Source organism: Plectropomus leopardus, chromosome 13 (assembly GCF_026936395.1).
Source record: "Plectropomus leopardus strain MGB_pleo_1.0 chromosome 13, ASM2693639v1, whole genome shotgun sequence".
NCBI classification, from domain to species: Eukaryota; Metazoa; Chordata; class Actinopteri; order Perciformes; family Serranidae; genus Plectropomus; species Plectropomus leopardus.
In genome coordinates, this window is record NC_142188.1 from 13377775 (window position 1) to 13399672 (window position 21898).

The window sequence follows — 21898 nt, forward strand, 5'->3', positions numbered from 1 at the left end:
TGCACAAAAAGAGAAATTAAAGAGGGAAACCAAAAAACTGAAGTCAAGCCCAGAGGCGTGAAATCAAAACAAACTTGATATTGAGGAAGATCATTTTTTTAGCCACTGAGCTCTTCAGCAGAAATGGTTTGTAACTGTTTGTGTAATTGTTTGGTAGTGCATGGTAAATATGCTTTGTTCTTTCATCACCTAGTTGTGCTGTTAATGTCTTAACTGGCTAACTAGCATCTGAACAATGGCATTATATTCAGTAGCTGACACAATCTGTCAATGAATTGAAACGAAATAGTCAATTACCAATAAGTTCATTAAAAGCCATTTTTTATGATCAAACATTTGAAACATTCACTAGTTTCAAATGTTTGCTGCTTTACACTGTTAAACAACATTGTAAATTGAATATCTGTTGATTTGAAAAGCTGGACAGGCAACACGTGATCAAAACATACCTTATAAATTTTGAAAAAGAAATCAATATTTGCTGTCTTTAATGACATGTCAATGTGAGTTTTTACTCAAAGAGAAAAAATCATCAAAGATCTCAAAGAATTAAGATCAAAGCTTGGTCTTAATTTTCTAGCCAAGCTGCAGCACTATAGCTCCAACACTCCCAGCCATTACAGACACACAGACAAGAGTCATGATGTGCAGCAGTGGTCAGACACAATACACACAATAATGGAAATCTAATACAAGCAGCAGTGCAACTTATTCAGTTTATCACTTTGGATTTAATTCTAGTCTTGGCAACAACGCGAGGTTATGATTCTGCAGTTTTATGTTTGATTATCTCAATTAAAAATCTTAATGCTTTCAAATGCATCAGTGGACTATAATTTTCTTGTTTTCTGGCCACTCTGCCAGCTGAACTGGGAATGACTATTAACTACATTATTTTGGATTGGCAGTGCTTATGAACCAGCATGTAGGATGCCAATGTGGCAGGAGAAAGCTGGAGAGAAGCTGCTGTGAGAACATGAAAAATGACTTGAGCTGCACTTAAGAGAGAACTCCTGAGGATGTATCCATTTCTTCCTATCAGCGGCACACCAAAGTGCATGCACACAGTATTCATCCACTCCCCCAAAACTATCCTTCACAACCACAAAAAAAAACTGACTCAGAAGCAATGAAGACACAACAGAGCAAGTTAAAACAAGCAAGAAACAGGTGCTGAAAATTTGCAGAGTGCACCAATTACACCAAACACACAGCAAAATGTCTGTTCTTTGAGACAAAACTATTACCAGGCGGCATGAGATGCGGTACAACAGTTGCTCAAAGAATAAGCAAAGTACAACTGCTCACTCATTGTTGTAAATGCCTCTGAAGCACAGAGTTCTCAATTTACTAAGTACTTCACAGAGCAATCTTTCTTTTCAACATCAAAGTCTTAATACTGTCTGAGAATTAACTTTTAAGATCTGTGCGACAGAAATTCAGCAGGAACTTCTTGTAGCAGAACAATCTTTCACAATTCAATCATGAAACTATGAAAAATGTTAAACTGTCTAATTGGCTATAGCTTAATGCAACAACAATGAGAAAAGCAAAAACTAAGAATTACTTAAGAAAAGACTGATTGCCACAGCATAAAAAAAGACATGGTATAAATCCTAAATCCTCCTCTCACTGTGCAAAGCAGTATGTCTGAGTGACATCAGGCTGTACATTTGCGGGCCCTTGCAGATGGCACAGTGTAATTTCACACCCATTACCTCCTCTCCACAATGCATAGCACAATCACATGACAGTAAAATCCTCTCAGACCAACTCCTATGGGAACTTTTAGAAGCCGTTAGTGGCCTGGCCATTATGGGAATTCTCAGAAGAGTTCACAAGAGCTATTTCAGCAGCGTCCAAATTACTGTGTTAAATGGAGTATTAGGCTCCGAGAATATGATTAACCAATTGTAATTGCTTTGCTTCTGTGACTTCAAAAACAGGCAGTCAATGCACGATTTAGATTCTGTTGCTTTCATCTTTAGAAAGTAATCATGTCAACAAAAATATGGCAGCAATGCAAGAACACAGAGCAAACATCATGAATTCTACATCCAATAAAAAAAAGATACACATGCCAAATAAGCAAGTGGTGAGCAAAAGTGAGAGACAGCACCTGTGCTTTCAAAAACCATCAGCTCTCCCTGCATCAGTGCACTCGCTCCCCCAGCTTGCCTCTCCGCTATCCGGCGTGTTACAATACAGCAGAAACACACAAATGAGTCCCTACACAAGCATGTTGAACAGCAGATCAGCCATGTACAACAGTGCTCTCTACAAGCACAAATCATGTTCGTAATCACAGCACACCGACTCCCACCAGCCACCAGGGAATATCTGTTGAGGCAAATGAGACTCCTGATTTCCAATACAAACACACGCACTCACACACACACACACACATGTCAACACTGATCGCTACCATCAAGCACAATCCGTATGCATGATATCATAAATATTAAAGCGCTGGTTTCGCATTTTCTTGGCATTTTCCTCCACGGCGATGAATCAAAAGGCCTGATAGGAGCTGCCATGTACATGGCGATGCTGCCTGTGATGCGTTTGCCTTGGGAGGCCAGCTTTCATATCTGAAAACATGCAGGCCACAAAGACGTGAGAGGAAGTTCAACCCCCAGTGGAGTTGAAGGCGGCAGATGAGGGGAGGGATAGGCAAACAGGGAGGGGTGGTGCTGCAGGTAGGGAAAAGGAAATCCCAGTAAAGCAAAGCCAAACTAAGAATCTGTTGCATTACCAGCAACCGATAATCTCTGATGATCACATGTTTTCGTAAATGCAAACATTAGCCTTTAGAGAGTGCTGGCCAAGGCCTGCATATCATTAACAAAGGCCTTTTCTCTGCAGGCAGGCTCCACTCTAAGTTCTCCTGCCTGTTGTGACAATGCCCACAGGGGGAGAGCAGATGTCCGTTGCCAGCAGCACATCTGCATACAGCCTCAATCCCCACCCCTTCACTGGCCAGACAATGGAGCCGCCCTCCTCCTCCTCCTCCACTTGAATCTTTCTTCCACTGGAGCCTCCAAATGCAGTAAAAAAAAAAAAGAAAAAAAGAGGGAGAGTAAGGACAGTTGTGAACCACTCTGTGTGTCAAAACTATGAAATTGCAGCATTATCTTCCTGTTTCAAAATGTACAAGTGCTGGCATGGATGCCTGATTGGCTCACTGATTAAGCACTCATTAATTAGTAGGCTCCAGATGAGAATGAAGTTCAAACAGTTTGTGCACATGCTAGCAAGAAATGTTGCATTGAAACACACTTGAACCAAACTTTTCATCCAAGTCTTTCAATGCATTTTGAGAAAAGGAGCATTTACAAACACTCTGAATTGGGTCTTTAATGTGTTCACCATTACCTCGTCGCTGCCCAGCTCATTAGGAACTTAATAAAGCCTATTCTCAAATCACTATGAAGTGTATCGGCTAATGTCTACTCCCACCCTCTCTTGTCCCTCCTTGCTGATGGCGCAGGGACACATGGACAGCGACGCGAGTATAGCTTTCACAACTACACCCCGGTGGAGCACACACTAAAATATTTTACACCACCTTTTGCAATAATCTTGAATCCTACCTCGACTGGATGTTTACTGAGAGTTCAAACGTCGGCTTTGGGGGCTCCAGAAATAGCATCGCAGGCTACGCATTTCAAATTCGCTTGTTATCTCGGATTTAGATAATGATCCACCTTTAGATGACATAAAAACTTAATCCTGAACGCAACGGGACAATCTCCGGCGCTGGGAAACGGTGCCTGGTGTCGGTTTTTACGGGGGGAAGTAGCGTCGGCTCTCGGTGTGCCTGGTTATCCTGCTGTTTACTTATACGCTTCATAAACACTCCTATTCTTTTCCTCCTGCCAGAATTGAGAGGTGTGTATCAGTTTGCTTTTCCTTTTTTTTCTCTCGCTTTTTGAGTGAGGCGGAGCCTTTGCCCACTTCTCCCTCGCGCACACACAGACACACACTCACGCGGAGCCGCGCGCGCGCGCGCGCACACAGCACACACGAGACACTACTTGCAGTTGATGAAGATGGGACAGTGGGAAATTTCGAGAAAGGCGATTTGTGATTTTCGGCTCGATAGTCATCGGTATTTGTTTTATGACCTGATTTGAAGCGTCCAATCCGATGCAACTGGATTTTATCTGAATATTATTTTCAGCAAAAAAAGTGTAAAAGATAGTTTATGTCTATTCTGCATTAGTCACACACCAGTATGTAGCCTACACTGAGTGTTATTTGATAATAATAATATTATTGTCTTTTGTTTGTTTGTTTTGGTTTTTATCGCAGGTTATTTGTGTAGATATCTAACAAACTTCTAAATTAGCCCTGTGAGGCATGAACCATGAAATAATAGCCAGAAAAATCAAATATATTTAAAACTGATGTGTTAATGGGCTTTTTTCCTCACACACATACACACGCACATATATATAATTTGCACACATGTAAATCATTTTGTAGGCTATCATATTTGATATGTCAAGCTTTTATGGTAATTACTTGACCAGAAAAAAAATTTCTTTTTTAGAAAAAAAAATGCAATCTGAACACTTCATGTGTTTTTTGTCAATTTTGCCCAAACAGGAACCTTTTTATCAGATTTTTAGTGCATTGCAGTGGGGGGAAAAACATATCAAGGCAAAGATGGGCTATATATTTTCGTCAGAGGACTTTATCAGGAAAGCCAGAGTCTGAAAGCCTAAGGTCTCTAGTTTTTGAATGTAAAGTGTCATGAAGCTGTGATAATCCTAAAGGTCACAAGAGGTCATTTTCAACAATGAGGTCAAAATTGCATACAACAGATTTTTCAGAACTATTGTTAATGTGGATGACATGAAGGTCACAGGAAGTTGTGTATCAAATATGATACAGATGGCATTATAATAGGGTTAGGCCCACTAAATTAAGCTGCACCATTAAAACTAGCTAATGAGCCCACAGTCTATGGTTGCTACAAACATCTGAAGCATCAACCAGGGCACCTAAGCTAATGCTAAACAGAGGGTCACTCCAGTATCACAATGAGCTGTAACAATCAAATTTTGTTTTAGTTGCCAAACGATACATTGAACTTAACTGTCAATGCTCTAAATACGTAGCTATGACTTTTTATTTTTGTAAAGTCTGCATAGAGATTTGTGTTTTAGAGTCAGTAAACGGCAACACATGTTTAAGTAGGTTACCAAACAATCTGTCAAATGACTATGACAAGTGAAACATTAAACACAATTTGTCATTTAAAAAAAGACCACTTGAGGTAACATGAGCCAAAACAGCTTGCCAGGTAAAAACAGTCCAACATATCTACGCAGTCTGTTGCAGTTTTGACAAGTGTGTGGTGACATACTTAGGCATATCAGGCTCATATGGGCTCAGAGAAAATCACTACATTAATTTCATAACACCTTATGACTTCTTTGTTCCAGCTTTTCCTTACATTAGACCTGTTTTAATTAAGTATTGACTCAGATGTGCTGATCATTTCATAATACGCTAATTTACCTCTAAAATAACTTACCTCCAAAATTGGACCCAGCTGGGTCCAAGTATTTAGCAGCAACTTGTCTCTAAAATAACTATAGGTAATTAGTGGTGCAATCCATTTTCACTTGGTGATTTGTAAATTACTCAAAACAGGTTTTAATAAGGCTTTCAAGACTGGGCTAGCTAATTGTCCACCATCTTCATACAGCAATTCTTACACTGACGCCTTACAAAAAAATGTGTTTATGGGGCTTACTTTATATAATCTGCAACAAATCAGCATCCACAACATAGATAGCTTTAGTGCTAAACTGCATGTTTACTCAGTTCACTCGTCCTCTTGGAGCCACAGGTGCAGATTGCAGCAACTGCAGCTGTGCCTTGATGTCATGCTTAAAACATGCAATCTATATTTTCCCTTTCTTTAGCTGCAGTCTCAGCGGTAGAAATAATTGTAGACCCTCCATTCATTCACACAGCACTGCCAGCCATATATAACACAGCACAGATGGCAGAGAGCATCTTTGGATTTCCTGGTCACTTCAGTCAGTACATACTTTTCAAACACTTCCAGCAAATCATAGTCTTTGAATGGAGCTCTCCACAAAAGCAAAGAAATTCACCGTTAGCAGTGGATGAATCATTTACATAACTTCTATTCTGTATCTTGCTGTAGCTTCTGCACCATGTGCCCTCTGTGTGCAAATGTGTGTGTGGTCCCAAGCCTGGGGCTCTTGGCCCTGTCCTGAGTGCATCTTTTCCCTGTGGTCATTTTGTCTCCAGCACAATGTAACTACTGGGCATGAACCCAAACACTTCAAAGACCAACACCAGCCAACAGGGGGGATACCAACCGAAGCATATGTTTGCAATGGCAGCAGAGGGGACGGATGACTGGAGGAGGAAGAGGCAGAAGAAACAGTTTGAATCACTGCTGTGAGGTTTTATCTGTAACACAAAATTAGATGTAAATGAAGGCATTCCTTTGTCCCAAATTAATAAAACAGCAAACACAACTATACTTACTCTCTAAAATCTCCCTCTAAACTCACTACAATCTAATGCAAGATATTATTCAATGATAACACAGATGTTGGTCTCCTACAGTTATAAACCATATGTTGCAGATTGCCCCTCTGATTGTCATTTTGAACGTAAGAGTTGTTTTAAAATCCTTCATTGTTGCAGTTTTAAAAGGTCCAGTGTGTGGGATTTAGTGGCACCTAGTGGTGAGGTCGCAGAACTAAAACTTCTCCTGTGTTCCAAGCATGTAGGAGAACTACAGTGGCAGACACAAAAACGCAAATGGCTCAATCTAAAACCAGTGTTTGCTTCTGGTGTCAGTTCAAGGCAACAGTAGAACCAGCCTGTTCTCACTCGTCAAATACTGGGCCTTGTCAGGGATGTCGGTGTCAAACACCAATGTACAGAGGTATTTTTGTGGCAGTATGGTGCACACCAGGCGCCTACATGTCAGAAGCAGCGGACAACAGCATTAAATACAGTATAAATGATCAAGACGCATTGTGATCCGGTCAGTCAAGCCTCCTTTGCATTTGACCCTGTATTGTTTTTAATTTAAATGCTGATGCATTCCTAACAATGACCTCGTCATCAATGCAGGATGTGGTGATTGTTTTGATGACTCCGCACTGATGCTCTACAACCTACCCATTTTATGTGGAGTTGGACAAAGTGTTGCATGATCACTCATTGCTTTTCCCTATGTGAGGACACTGAGAGTGATATCTACAGCAGTATTGACACAAACATGACTACCAAGTATGCAACAGAGCAGCAAACAAAAGTGTGGATGTAATACGTGTGTACAGGCCATGATGAAATCTGAACACAAGTGGTCAGCTGGAGATGCATGATAGGCACAGGTGAGAACAGCGATGTGTTTCAGCTGTCTACTTGTGTCGAGATAAATGAAACGCATGTTAATACCAGGTCTCAACAGGCTCTTTGTTTGCCAAACCTAACCACATACTTTTGTTGCCTAAGCCTAGGCCTATTGAACCTAAAAACTGTGTTTTACCTATGTGGTAAGTTTATTTTGAAAAATACTGTATGCATGTAACATGTAGAAACTGTACATGTCCTGTGAAAAGGGAAGTGTATTTTGATACGACACAATGCATGAAACAAGCATTGATTGACACTCTGTTCCTGAACGTCCGAAATAGATGCAGGTACATTGCACATCATATTTGGATGCGTAGGTCCCCTGACAAGGTGGTGATATTTGACGAGTCGGGAGAACGTGGTGATGGAACCGAATGGCAGACTCATCCATATATAGACATAAATGGCTCATTCTTAGGCAATAAAAACACAACATTTACTATTTTGAGGTGATTATACACAAATGAAAGCATACCTATGAATAGTATATACCATTTTGGCCAAAGAATAAATCCTTCACACTGGACCTTAAATGCTACAAAAGGCAGTGTTTGATAATTCTAAACTTATCCTCTTTTGTGGTGACTATAGGTCTCTTAGTAAACCACCTTCCTGTGCTTTATTTGTCTCTGCACATTTCAAATTGCAATCATGTTATGACTAACATTATGTTCTTCATTTTTTATACTCTCCAGGCATAAGAATCTGGTTGTGCTAAATCGATACAGCCCTTGAAATTATTAAATTCTGCACCACATTAGGGTTTGATATTATGATTTGCCTTTGTTTATACACTACTTGTAAGAGGATGACAGTCAACACACACACACCTCTAATCTCTTCACTGTACAGTGGGTATTTGAGAGGATCAGTAGTGTGCGACTGCATATTTCTGCAGAGAGACATTATTTCTTCCCTCAATTCCTCCTGGCAGAGATCTGAGTGTTTGACCTTTTTAAAATGCAAAGCGATTCTTCTACTCCAGAGAGTGAACGGGAGGCTCATGATTGTGCTACTAAATTTGAGGGACTTAATGCAGTAACTCACAGTGAGGGAGAGCTGTTCTGCACCTGCTGAAGTCTTGACTTGGTTACAGGGATACAATAACACCTCCAAGGGTTATGTTAATCTTTAAAGACGGGTTATTCTTATGCTGCTCCACTCTTTACCTCATTTGAATGAATATTTCACTGCAACCTTGAATCAGTCTCTCATGCTTAAATCTCCTTATTGCATAGCATTTCCTTTTACTTGGTCCTGCATGTGTACTAGCTCTTTTGCTTTAGTCTTTAATATCACAATAAAGTGTGCACATCTTCATTCATTCAGTCCAAACATTCATTCATCTTGCATCCAAATAATCTGTTACTATTCACAATAACCTTGTATATAATAACCCAGTTACTTCCATAGTGACCTCGCTTATTATTTTAGATGAACATTAACATCATTTCACGTTCCCCCATTGAGAAAGGAAAGTGCAGCTAATTTGACTTCAACATCACTACCAGAGCACTCGTGATCATCAGCAGCAAAAAAAGAGGAGATCATGTTAAATTGAGAATTTAACTACATTGACACACAGGCTACATATGGGATATTGTAATGAGAAACTCTTGGGAGTGTAATTTACATTTGATAATGATGTCAGATTGTTAAGAGTGCACCATTGTACCGCGTGTACCTCCTCCACTAAGTGCGTGCACAGTGCAGCAGCAGAATGTCTTTTAACATTGCTTTTGAGATGGCATAATATGATTCAAACAAAGCCACACAATGCCACTCTGACCGCACTCACATCTAATTATACTCCACCACATTAAGGCCTCTGACACAGCAGCCTTAAAAAGACACAGAGATGGCGTCATTGGTTTATATTTATGTCTCCGATAGGATGCAAATGAAACAGATTTTCCCCTTTGATTGGAGAATAAGTGTGAAACAGTTAATTAGACTTATTGTGAGGCCTATGTGTGTTTTTGCCTTCTAAAGCAGGAAATAGAATAGTGTGAATGCTTATGTGAGATGTTCAAGCACTTTCCAAGGCTTACTTTATAAACTGTAAGTACAGCATGTAATGAGGCTGAGAGCAGGAAGATATACAGTGGCAAAAACAACTATAGTTTTAAACTATAAAATCTGACAGTTAATTTTACTTTTAAAAACATGTAGGAAACAGACTGTCTTGAAAAATGCCTCAAGTTACATTTAACTTTATATATAATCGTTAAGTTTGATTAAAATTTTGTTATATGTACTCAATCTTGTGAAGTTGTTGCAATTTAAAACAGACCAGTTTAATTAAATCAATCTTTGTGTTAGCAACTTTAGTAAACAAAGTTTGCTGTGCTGTATCTGTATCTGTATTTTGCTGGCTACTAACTAATCAATCATATTTGTATTTTCCTAAACATGTTAATAAAACAGAACTTGCAGATGTTCAAACCTTACCATTTGCAAAATCCTCTTTATGATGACCGAGTTAAGTCAGACTAACTTGGTTTACTGAGGTTGCTAACACTTGTCATTTAAATTGTCATTTTTAAGTTGCAATAACTTCACAACATAAAGTAAATAGAGCTAAATTGTAGGTAAACTTAACAAAACAGATATAAAGTAAACATAAATTAAGAAAACAGTTAGATTTACTTTCCTTTTTCAAGGCGGTTTCCAATATTATTTTAAGTGAGATCACTTTATCAGATTCTGAATTGTATGAGCACAAGAACTATTGGCTGAACACTACATCAAATATGGCTAACTTCACTTGTTGACTTTTTTTTTTTTAAATCAATCTCCTTTTGGTCAAGTATAAGTGAAAAGTGAAAAGAAATAGATTTTGTGTGGTTTGTGTGGTCCGGCTCTTGATCTGCAAATTGGAATAGATTTATTCATTTTACCTAACGAGATTAAAATGCTGTGATGTCAAGGTTATGAAAGAGCAGACTTGATGAAACTAAGAGGTGGAGCTTCTTAAGTAGTGATGAAACACTTAGTAATATTGTACAAATGTGGGAAGGCAAACTGAGCCACTGTTTGAGCTCAGAAGTCTGTTTCCAAGCGGAGCACAGAAGTGTCCATTTTTGTCGCCTTAGGTTGCCTCTTACTCTAAATATGTAACAAAATCAGAAACCGAAAAGGCTGATTCTGTTTGACAAAGCATTTAGCAAATATCTTACTTTACATAAATTAAACCAATCACTCATTTCACTCTCATTTAGCACAATTGTGCTGTTTAATCACAGCTTCAACAGCTATGCCTAAAAGCTGAAACAGTCTTGATTTTCTTCATCTAAACTATGCATGATAAATTCATCCAGCCTTATATAAACTATTTTCTTGTGCTCTCACGGGTGGGGTACTTGAACAGACTGCTGCTTGTAGGTCTTTGTTTACAACCAGCCTAATGTAATTATACTCCCCACCTACACACAAATTAGCATGCAAACTGTGTCGGAGGTTTGAAAAATACATGGAGGAATGTGATTTAGTGCGAGGAGAGGTCTGATCTTGCGAGGCAGTGTTTCTGCAGCGCTGCCACGATGTCAGGTCGGCGGACCTCAGAGCCGCAACATGGAAAGCTGGACTGCAGCTAACAAGCTCTAAAGTACTCCATTTAAACACACATGTGCAGTGCAAAAACACACACACATGCACACCCGCAGAGCTACAGAGCTGGAGAACTCTTATCTCCACTGAACAAACTCCTCGAGTGATGGGAATGTTCTCAGGATGTTATCTTGTCCTCTGTGGAAATGAGATAGCCAGCCACCTTTATCACCACCCTCAGACTCTGGAGGGCCCCTGACCATTACTGGAACAAGGACCACTAGGCTGCCAGGGGACACTAACCAACTGGCTGCCTGAAAAAAAAGAGACTGCCAGGGAATTGTAAGTACTACAAGTGAAATGACTGACAGGAGATTGGAAGGAGTCTCACGGTTAGGTGGTTTAACCCAGCCAAGGGAGCCAACTCTATGCCTTGAAGGCCGTTTTGGACTTTTAAGTTGTTATTTGCACAGGATGCTGAACAAGATGAAATAAGGAGGAGTCATACTGTGAGCCTTGACACCTTATTAAAAAGAATATGAGAACAGAGGGGAAAAAAATCTAAAGAAATTGGGGGAACTAGACATTAGTTATAATTGGCAAAAGAATAAACATCTTTGAGATGTGATTTAACTGAAACATCTCCATGGCAACTCTCTTTTCAAGTCACATCTTTAATGAATAGGTAATGGACAAAATGTAAAACACACAACTTCATAACGTCAGAACAGATGCCAAAGCTGACACGACGAGGAGGGGGGAAAAAAAGGTAGATTGTTTGACAAAAAGTGATTTTGCCGTGCGCACAACAGAGTGTGTCAAAACAGCACAGCAGCCCCTTTTTTTTTTGAAAAGAAAACACACGCACACAATAAACCAGAGCAACACAAATCTTCCTTCTGTTGCTGTCATTTTGACTGTCTGGCAAATCCACCTCTTGTTTTCAAAGCATTTTTTCCCTCTAACAGGTGCAAAACCTCTCAACTCAACACATCAAAGAGACACATGCACCTGCGAATAAATCACAGCGAATGGTAAGAATCCAGACTAGGGCCTCCTAACACCAAAGAGGTAGGATTCAAAGTGTCTGATTTAATATTCATGAAGTGCAAGGCTTTGGTGGTTGAATGCTTGTTTACTGAGATGTGTCTTTTGTCCTTGGGAGAAGGTTTGATATTCCAGCTAGCAGCTGTATTTACATATACTCGCAGTTTTTGCCTCCACACAATATAAAGACACATACCTCGCCTAATATGGCACATACATTACGCACGACCACACACTGACTAATGATTGACAATTTCAGCATGCTCTCCTCTCTCCCTTGTGAAGTATTAAAAGCCTCACTGTTGTTCTGACAGAGCTAATGAGAGTTTCTGATTATGAAGTGTTGGCGGCTTCCGTGCGGAGGAGTTGTTCAAGTTGCGGCAAGTCTAAAGCGAAGTGTAGTCTGCAAACTGCACCCACAGGGACAGAGGTGGCAGACAACCAGTCAAGACCAGACAGAACCAACTGTCAAATACAAAGCGCAGGTGTTTTTCATTAATAAACAGTTATTTCCCTCTCGTCAACACCATAGCACCTCATTTTGTAGATTAATTTATGTGTGATTTGACCACCAAAAATGTTTAGAAGCTATATACTGTAGTTTTATGGTAAAGATAGTGTTAAAAATAGAACCTGGTAACCTTTTGTTGCACCTGTTTTTTTTTTTCAAAGGTATGGTCATTACAAACCCTACGCCCTGCAGTTCAGTGTCACTCGTGCACCTGCATCAAGGACACGTTTGTTGGCAGCTGCATGTGAGACAATCTCAAAGTGAAATCACAAAGGGCAGCAACTCCAGATGGATGTCTCACAGCTTTCTTCTCTCACTGTATAAAAAAACCCTGAGATGTACGCCACCTTTTAAAGTGAAACAAACTCACACAAGGTCGGCGCTGTCTGTGGATCAGCTAATTACTACGGCTGAAAGAAAGCTTGTGAGAAAAATCCATCTCCCCGGTGGGTACTTAACGAAAGAAAGCAGCTGGTCAGAACGGACTCTGGAGAAAACATCAGCCATTGGAGAAAGTGGTTGGGGATACTCTTCACTTAAGTGCTTTTCTCTGAGCAGTGTTCTCTGTTATTCACTCCCACGCTTTCTCCTCGCTTGTAGGGGCGGCACACATACATATCCATTCCTTTCATCCCCAGGGGTGAAACAAACCCATGCATTATGACTCAAATCAAGCTTAATTTATTACACATGCTCTAATTTAATGTCTTCGTGCTGATATGCATTGAATAAAAATAGCTGGATTATTTTTCTAATTATTTCCCCCCACATTTTCTCCAGAGCGTGCACATTACACAGGGGTTTTGGTTTTTACATCTCTCACACAACTTGGCAGATGAACAGCTCAGTGGATCATCAGGCTAACTGATAACTCGTGCAGAGCTGCTGCCCTCTGCTGGCAAAACTGTAAACTACAAACACTCTTCGCAAGGCTCCGAGGATGGCCCCCAAAACAACTGAATCTACTGAGTGCTACAAGTCAGGAGATATCACAACAGCTGGTGGTTTTCACCTTGTGCTTTTGTCATTATGGCAAAATGTAGTCTTAGTGACTCCTTTTGTATTGGGAACTGCCACAGAAGCTGTTTTGAGTAGCTTGCCAGGTGTCTGTCTGTCAGACAGATTTTGTCAGTGTAATAGAGTCACAACCATGCCAGATGCAGACACAAACGTTTACAGGTGTGTAATTGAGATCAAAATGAAGGCCTAGTTTGAAGATGGGTGTGGTCTGACCAAGTGGGGAGGGTCAGAAATCGGGACGGGCCATAGAGTGCCCCAGGGATGACGTTTGTTTTTTTGTTGGCCAACCCAGAAGCTAACGTCGCCATGGTTCCCTCGTCAAAAAGCATATGGGATTTTTCCACTGGATTTTGGATCATTGCTGAACAGCTCAGAGAAGCTCTGTGGTAAACAAACGTTGATGGTACTTACACATTTTGTTCAGCATGATAATCTTAACAAATAAACACCACTTTTAGGCCTTTATGCCTTTATGCCTAAACTGAATTGTCATAAAAAACATTAGGTCACTAGGAACTAGGAAATGATGCTAAATCATGTGAGCAGCCAACATGTTAAGTAATAATTATGTGTATTTATGTACCCTGTTTTGCACTGTTGCTAGACTTTTTTTTAGCATGCAATTTGTATCTGGTTATCATTAATAGACAGTGTGACGGAGCTATTAATATACACATACATGTGTAAAAGTAAATACAACTTCACGTTTCAAAATTGCATTGTCAAGTGCACATAAATGTATTCAAGAATATGATAAGATGTACTGATACTATAAAGATAATTTGCTAGTGGATTGTTAACAAATCACCTTTCAAGTCTAATTGGGGTTGTTGTGGAATCAAACCTTGTTTATAAGGTTTTCTTTTGTCTATTTCTGCAATATAGCTCGGATAACAAGAGAGAATACAATCTGAAGTTTCTAATAAAGTTATTTATTAGACAGCTGGACCCTCCAGAGAGTTCACCTGACCCCCTCTATGCTATGCCCCCTCAGTGATGCCACCCAGTGCCTTACATGTAGGAGTATCTCAGGGCTTGGCCAAGGCTGAGCGGTTGGTAGCTGCCAGCACTTGCAGGGTCTCTGAGAGGTCAGAGTTGTGTCTTCCAAACCACATGAACTGCTCCCCTGCCTGTGCCAAAGCTGCCTCTGCGGACTTCAGCTTGTGGTTGCGGGGGAATCGCCTGGTACTGGTTGGAACATTAACAGCCTGTTTCACCTTAAAGTCAGCCTGATGGACTGTGATGGTCTCTTCAGGGCTGCTGTAAGCACCATCGTAGCACAGGCAGAAGTGGGAGTTGTTCTGCTGTCTGTGATCAAGACACTTCCTGCGTCCCACACCCTGAAGTGGATCAGCATGGAAAAGATATGGTTTTCTTTCAAAATGTAATGTGGTAATAAATCTAGAGGTTTTAAAATAGGCTAAAATTCTCTTTATACTTACATGAGTAAAGACAGAGATGTTGTCTTTTAAGGCAAGCTTGTTGTCATGTTCGGAAAATGGATACTCTCTGGATTTCTGTGAAGACATACATGTTGGGGTAATAGTATGTATTCTGATTCAGCTGGATACAGTGGAAAAGGATGACATGAATAAGCGCTGTAACAAAAAAGTGGGCTGGGGGAAAAATCGACTCAAACAAGAATCTCGATTCTCGTTTTTAATGATTCAGAATCGATTCAAAATGGACTATAATTACTAAATATAGTCTATTCTTAACATTCTAAAAAATGTATGTATATAAGTCTTAATAATGTTGAGGCCGTTTGTCGGATCGCCTTACTTTTTTCGCCAGTAAAAGCGAGAGATGTCTCCGATGAATCGTAGCTCCTTTAAAAGTCTCAGTATCCAGCCTGGAAATTTGGATGCTTTTACGGGACCTTGTTCAATAAATCCATAATGAAAGATCCGATACTGGGTGTCTTCCGTCCATATTTTATCCATATTTCGATGATAGAAGTACATTAGCGCCGATGCTTAACGCCATATTGGTTTCCCATGGTTCCCTTGGAGCGGGTCAGAGGTTGATTTCGGTCTTGTCCACCAATCGGAAGACGAGCCGACGCTTTGTATCCGCTTACGTATGTCATACGTCATCTGGAGAAAACTGCACTGTGATTGGTCTAATTCTACTGTATCTATCGCTCTGTGTTATTGGTGGCGCCTCCTGCATTAGAATAAATTCTGGTAGCCCCTATAATAATAATAATAATAATAATAATAATAATAATAATAATAATAATAATGATAATAATGATGAGACATGGGTAAATAAGGAGACAGTCTAACAATCAGGAGGACCTCATATGGATGTAAACTCTGTGTTCACTGCAGGCAGAGCAGGCAGGAGAATCAGGCCCCTCTCTGAAATGTCAGGCGTGTGATTTGGCCCTCTGCATCATCGCAGATAGGATGTCACATATAATGGGATACACAAACAACTGCAAAAAAGTGATGGGACTTTATTTGGGAAAGTGTGTCTATTTTTTTTAACTATAATAATTACAATGTTTATTTTTTCACTTTCCGATTCCCAACACTTGGGAGAAAGGTTTTCTACAACATGACTGGCAAAACAATAAAAAATGACCCAAAATTAGCCAAAAGAGACTCAAAACAACCACAAAGAGACATAAAATGACCACAAAGAAACACAAAATTACCACAAAAAGATGCAAAGGAACTGCAGAGACAAAATAACCATAAAATGGGCAAAATCACCCACAGAGACACAAAATAACAACTAAGAGACAGAAAACAACCACAAAGTCTGCGTGTCATGCGTTTATGTTGGAAAGGTGGTGGGGCCTTTGCATATATGTGCCCTGGGGCCCATTTTTTCATAATATGCCCATGTCTACTGTGCATCCATACCTGCTGAGTTTTCCATTTAGGATAGCGCTGTAAGTTCAAAGCCTCAGGCGATGATGATTTAACTTGAGTCAGCATGATCCCAGTGCTTGTACAAGCCTCACGACTCCTCGTCTCATTTTTGGGTAAATCTGGATGAGCAAACTAAGAAGAAAATGAAAGAAGTACACAGCCTGGGTTGAATGTTATGATTTGTAATGATCCAATTATGTGTTGAAATGTGGAATTTCTTACCCATTTGCCATCATTGCTCACTGAAAAATATCGCTTCCCACCTTTTACCATTTTGATACAGTTTGAGAGAGTCGTTTCACCAATACTGCACACACACTGTCCAACTTAACAACTAATGCAAACAAACTGGTGACTATGGAAACATGCTGCTGCATGCACAAACAACCTGAAATGTGATCTCAGTTTGCCATGGATATGTGGAACTAGAATCCTGGCAGTAAAAGAAAATTTAAAAAGTATGTTTTGTTGAATATCAAATTAGAGCCAGTTAAGTAATTAAATTAACAATATGTGATTTTCCTCCCCCATTTTTTTGAAGTGGAGAAATTACCCACATAGTTTTTGATAGTGCTCTGTGGGTCGGTCACTGAGGACAAATTTGCAGCCAAAATGCCATTTAATTAAGTGCATTTACATAGACATGAACGACCTGTTTATCAGGTTTTGGAGTATCCTGTTTATGTGTTTTAACAACACTGTATTCCATTTCTGAGAACCATAAATATGCTACCTGAAGTACTCTGAAAGAAACCGTGATGTATACAAGGAATATGTATTACCTGATTTCTCTGTGCTCATGTAAACACCATATCTCGAATATGATCATAACCAGGATAAGCCTCATAAATGGATATTAATGTTATTAATACTTCATGATATGAAGAACACCTTCTCTGATGTGTTTCTCTGCTGGATGAAAAAAACTACAAAATTAGCATCATTATCAGTGATTTTATTTTTCACAACACAGGACATAGAAAAATGACAATACAATTACATATATGAATCTAAGAGATCTTTTTTTCAGCTTCATTAGGATATGATTTTTATTTAAAGGTACTTTTAAAACATGTTTTGTTTTTTTGTTTGTTTTTTTGTTTGTTTTTTTAATTGGCTTTAAAAATCCTGGATTATGCATTTACTTTCAAATACACTTTTGGTCATAGGAAATTAAAAATGATTTACATGATTTTCTGTGCAAATAAACAGTTATAAACAAAGGGAAATAGGCCCATGGTCACTAACACCAAGACCTGACTTTACAACACCAGCTCCTGCAAATTATTTAAATGACGTGAACTACATGAGAAGAGGTTATTTGCATAGTTTATCAAGTTATACAACTGGAAAGATTTTTTGTTTTTTAATTGGTGAGGTGTGTCAATCAGGACAAAACATGATAAGTCAACTGAAGTGTGATTTAAATTACTTGGGGAAAAGGTGACTTAAATTGAGGCAGCAAATAATCAGAGAATACTGAAATCAATTTGTAAGTAATTTAAAAAAATAAATAAAAAAATCAGTAACTAAACGCAGCTTAGTTGCAAGTGTTTGCTTGATGGCCATCTTTCTGCCATCGCATATGGACTCATATTATTTTTCCAACTACAAGCAAATGGAAAAATGTAGACGGGTGGTCATCTTGTGCAGAGAACTGTTGCTCCAGGATCCCACTGGCATTAGTAGATTTTTGCCACAGCTGAGACACAGTTGAGGTCTGAGTGTCCCTGCTGTAGATCTGTTGTATTATTGATCCGAGGACAAGATGAGCGTGACAAAAAGGTTGAATTACATGTTTTAGGTTACGTTCAACACACAGCTAAAGAAGTAACCACCAAGGGTCCAAACATGTTTATATTCTTTAAAGTAAGGCATTGTGTAGGTTACAACATCAATAGCCAACCCTAGCTCTTTATGCTTTTTTTTCTTTCTTGTCCTAAGGGACTGTTCATTATTTATGAAAGGAGAAGGCATTTTGCAAAAGGGGGGAAACATATTAAATAATTGTATTTAAGCACTGAAGAGGGGCTTATATTTTCTATTTTGACTTTGGGAATGGACAAAACCCTCTAAACCCCAAAGCCTGCCGGTAGGTTTGAAAGGGATGTTTCCTTTGAAAGAAAACAAAAATATTACAAAACAAAAGATGCCAAAATTACACCAAAGTAAAAAAAAAAAATTAGCAGTTGATCAAATTTCTGATGGTCCTTGAAAGTGCAACGAGCACCTCAGTTAGAAAACATAACCAAACCTAAGATTACATTGTGACATTTCATCAAAACAAACAAAAAAAAACTTTGCACGAACTAGATCATGTAAAAATGTGAAATTCTAAACTAATGCACGCACAACTGTGAAAACCCCAAAAAAACAACAATAAAAAACATGAAGTCGGACCCCAGTCATCCCTCTCCTCTGATAAACAGTGAACAGTCCCTTAAATTAGTCAAATTAAACTATCAAGTCTGAACATACTGGAATCAGTCAGTAAATTACTAACCATGTGTATGTCTGTGAATGTAGAATGTACACAAGATGCATATAAATAGCTGTATCCTCAGCTAATGTGGTTTTATAGCTGACATCTACAAGCCAGCTGAGTTATTTGATGAAAGCTAAATGGGCCCTCATCAGTGCTGTTAGTGCTCTGTTGATCAGGATAACATTGTCTTGACCTCATCAACTAGACCCTGTTAATTAAGAGGGTCATAAGGATGCTCTTGATGAAGCCTCTTGGTGCTTGTGAGGGTTCGTGTGGTGCGGCACTGAAGTGAACTAATGGTATTAAATTAAGAGGCAGCCATTTGTTTGCACCTACTGCATTATGCATTAATGTTTTAAAGAGAATGCAGATTCTTACTCTGAGTGACTGATGTAGGCGTTTCTGTTTCGCTGCTACAAGAGCTTGTCACTATGGGAACATACTCTTTTCTCATCTCCCTACGGAGGTGCTTCTTCAGCTGTTTGGCCAAACCTTGCCACCTGGTAAAAAGCAGTAATCAGCGAGAGCTTAAAATCACCAAAATTGTGGTTATGTTATGATTCAAAGTGGTAAATGTTTGTGTTTGAGCTTTTGAGGTCATACTAAGATCACTCTCTCTTACCTTTCCACTGTGGCGTTATGCTTATTCAGCCTGTCTGCCTCCTCCCTCTTCTCTTCCATCCATCGTTGCATGAGTTCTTCTTTCTCTCTGCAAGCCTGCGCCAACGCCTCATTTAGTCCTTTCTGCTCCGCACGTAGCGCTGCCAACTCTTTGGCCTGACACTCGATGGTGAACTCAAATTCTGAAAGGGTGGCCTTCAGGGTGTTACTTGCTTTGGCAAGAGTGAGAGCCTCTTGACGGTAATGAGACACACTGAAACAGACAATTAACAAAATTATTTACTATACCTTTGATCTACTCGTAGTACTGTTACTTCAGATGTAGGATTGAAGGTCACATGTTTATCCACTCAGTGAAAAACACAGTGACTAAAACTTGATTTATCAATGTCTTTCAGGGTCATGTGCATCAGCACCTTGGGTGTGTTGCTTTATCAATTCACGTTCCAAAATGCCCAAACTAATCATATTAAAGTGGAAATAGACAAGTTTTGGTCTTTAACTTATAATTATAAAGTACTGTAAATGTCAATCACATAGTGTAATGGCTGTAGAAAATGACATATCTGTATTTAGATTGGTTTTCTTCAAGTCTTACCTTCACTATGCACTTCTGTGTGCCACCAGGTACGACCTTCCAGGAAAATGAAGGCTCAATGTATGTCACAAAGAAGGACCGCCAACCATTGCACTACCCAAACAGGAAGAGCATAGTGCTTTTGTTTTCCCCTCTCGATAGCTATTTCCAGTTTTTAGTGTTAAGTTTTTTGCAGTTACTATCCCCAGTAGCGAAAATGGTGGATGGTAGAACATGCGGAGTAACAGTGGAAACTCAAGCCTACAAGGAAGAGCCTTGTTGCTTGGCTCTGTGGAAAATCAAAAGCAATCCAGTTGTCTCTGTGGCAGCGGCACCAACAATAGTACAACTTCAAAACGCTATCAGGGAAAGCTGAAAAGTTGTCTGTTTCCACTTTATCACCATTTAATTCACTACGCAATATACATAACAATTACAGGAAGGCTTTCTTTGAAAAGAATGTGATAAAAACATAGATATGCATATACCACAAATGCCCTAAATCTTATACACTGGACCTTTTAAAAGCAAGATAACTTGAAGTTACCGTGACTGCAAGAACTGCAGCTCAGCCTCTTTCAAATACAGGACGGTGGTCAGATCAGAGACAGTCTGAGACCGCTGGGGAGACAAAGGATAAAAACATGTAAACTGATGAAAATTTTTACAAGGTCAAAGGTTCTTCAAGCCATTGCTTACATTTGTTTTCTCATTAAGTGTGTCTGGGATTTATGTATGTATTTCTCCATGTAACCCACCTTTTCTGCCAGGTGTTCACTTTCTCTCAGTTGCAGTTGAAGGAGCCTGCTGTTCTTCCCAACCTGAACTCCACCTCGCTCTAAACTGAACATTAAAATCACTGTTTATACACCAGATGTACAATTTAAAAAAAAAAAGAAAGTCATGCTTTGGGCATCTAGTTTAAAAAAACAAAACAAAAACAGACCAAATGTGAGTTTAGTGAAATTCTTCATTTCTAACCTCTTAGACTGAACATCATCCAAAATTTGTGAGCGGATTTCAAAACGTTCCTCCAGCTTGGACACTAAAAGAAAGCAAACACATGTACTGAAACTAAGACAGTGAGACGTTTATCATTGCAAAGGATGAGAGAGGAAAATATCAAACTTACAGCTTGTGAAGACGCCAGCGTATGGGAACTTCTCAGTTTGGTCTCTGTGTTGCAGTCCAGCGCGCACGTGATTCTTCCAGCTTCGCATTGTTATGAAAAGTAATTTGACTCAACGTCCCCAAAACTGTTCTACAGCGGCGGGTATGATATGTTTTCTGCTCCCACTTAATTTTGGTCGAAGCTGTTTTTAAAACAACTGCTGCTGATGGCAACAGCAGCAGGAATGTACCGCCTGAAGTTTCACAGCTCCTCCCTGTTCAGTCGGGTCAGCTGCTTCACATTCCCCTGAATTATATAGCCCAACGTCTGACCATGATCCTGCATATGATATAATATAATATAATATAATATAATATAATATCACAAGTGGTGGAAGGTAGGCCTAAGTCAAGTGTATTGACATATAGTAAATTTATACTTCAACTTTGATTTCTTTCTTTCCATTGTTTTACTACTTTTTGATACTTCTACTAAAATAAAAGATTTAACACTGAATGAAATATGATATGATAATATAATATATATAGAAAAATATTAATATAATAGGCCTATCATAAAATATAAATATATGTCTGAGGGCATTAAATTAACTCAAGCTGTAGGTATTGTACATTTTTGATTTAGTGTAATTTAATGTGATTCACATACATATATA

The 21898-nt window shown here is 39.2% G+C and overlaps 3 protein-coding genes across 4 annotated transcripts in view; all 3 read right to left on the bottom strand.

Annotated features, from left to right (window-relative positions):
- LOC121954556 (C-terminal-binding protein 2-like) overlaps positions 1-3935 on the bottom strand; it is an 80711-nt gene extending 76776 nt beyond the window's left edge. The window contains exon 1 of the mRNA XM_088086278.1: positions 3594-3935. The gene's annotated coding sequence lies outside the window, so the exon portion shown is untranslated. The remainder of the gene's footprint in view (positions 1-3593) is intronic.
- A 10596-nt stretch (positions 3936-14531) lies between these two features.
- Positions 14532-17016, bottom strand: tex36 (testis expressed 36). Of its 2 annotated transcripts, XM_042501556.2 has the most exons (4): positions 16651-17016; positions 16420-16560; positions 14989-15063; positions 14532-14886 (listed from the first exon to the last, which is right to left on the bottom strand). In XM_042501556.2, the coding sequence occupies exons 1-4, from the start codon at positions 16699-16701 to the stop codon at positions 14575-14577; spliced, it is 579 nt and encodes a 192-aa protein (XP_042357490.2). In that variant the 5' UTR covers positions 16702-17016; the 3' UTR covers positions 14532-14574. The 2 variants fall into 2 exon arrangements, 1 of the variants encoding a protein (XP_042357490.2); XR_015778516.1 differs by lacking the exons at positions 14532-14886; positions 16420-16560; positions 16651-17016 and adding an exon at positions 15329-15719.
- A 346-nt stretch (positions 17017-17362) lies between these two features.
- On the bottom strand, positions 17363-21519 carry LOC121954753 (autophagy-related protein 16-1). Its single transcript, XM_042502448.2, has 7 exons — positions 21244-21519; positions 21093-21156; positions 20870-20954; positions 20659-20732; positions 19536-19787; positions 19292-19413; positions 17363-18169 (listed from the first exon to the last, which is right to left on the bottom strand). Exons 1-7 carry the CDS (start codon positions 21329-21331, stop codon positions 18111-18113), a joined length of 744 nt encoding a protein of 247 aa, XP_042358382.1. The 5' UTR covers positions 21332-21519; the 3' UTR covers positions 17363-18110.
- Positions 21520-21898: the final 379 nt, after the last annotated feature.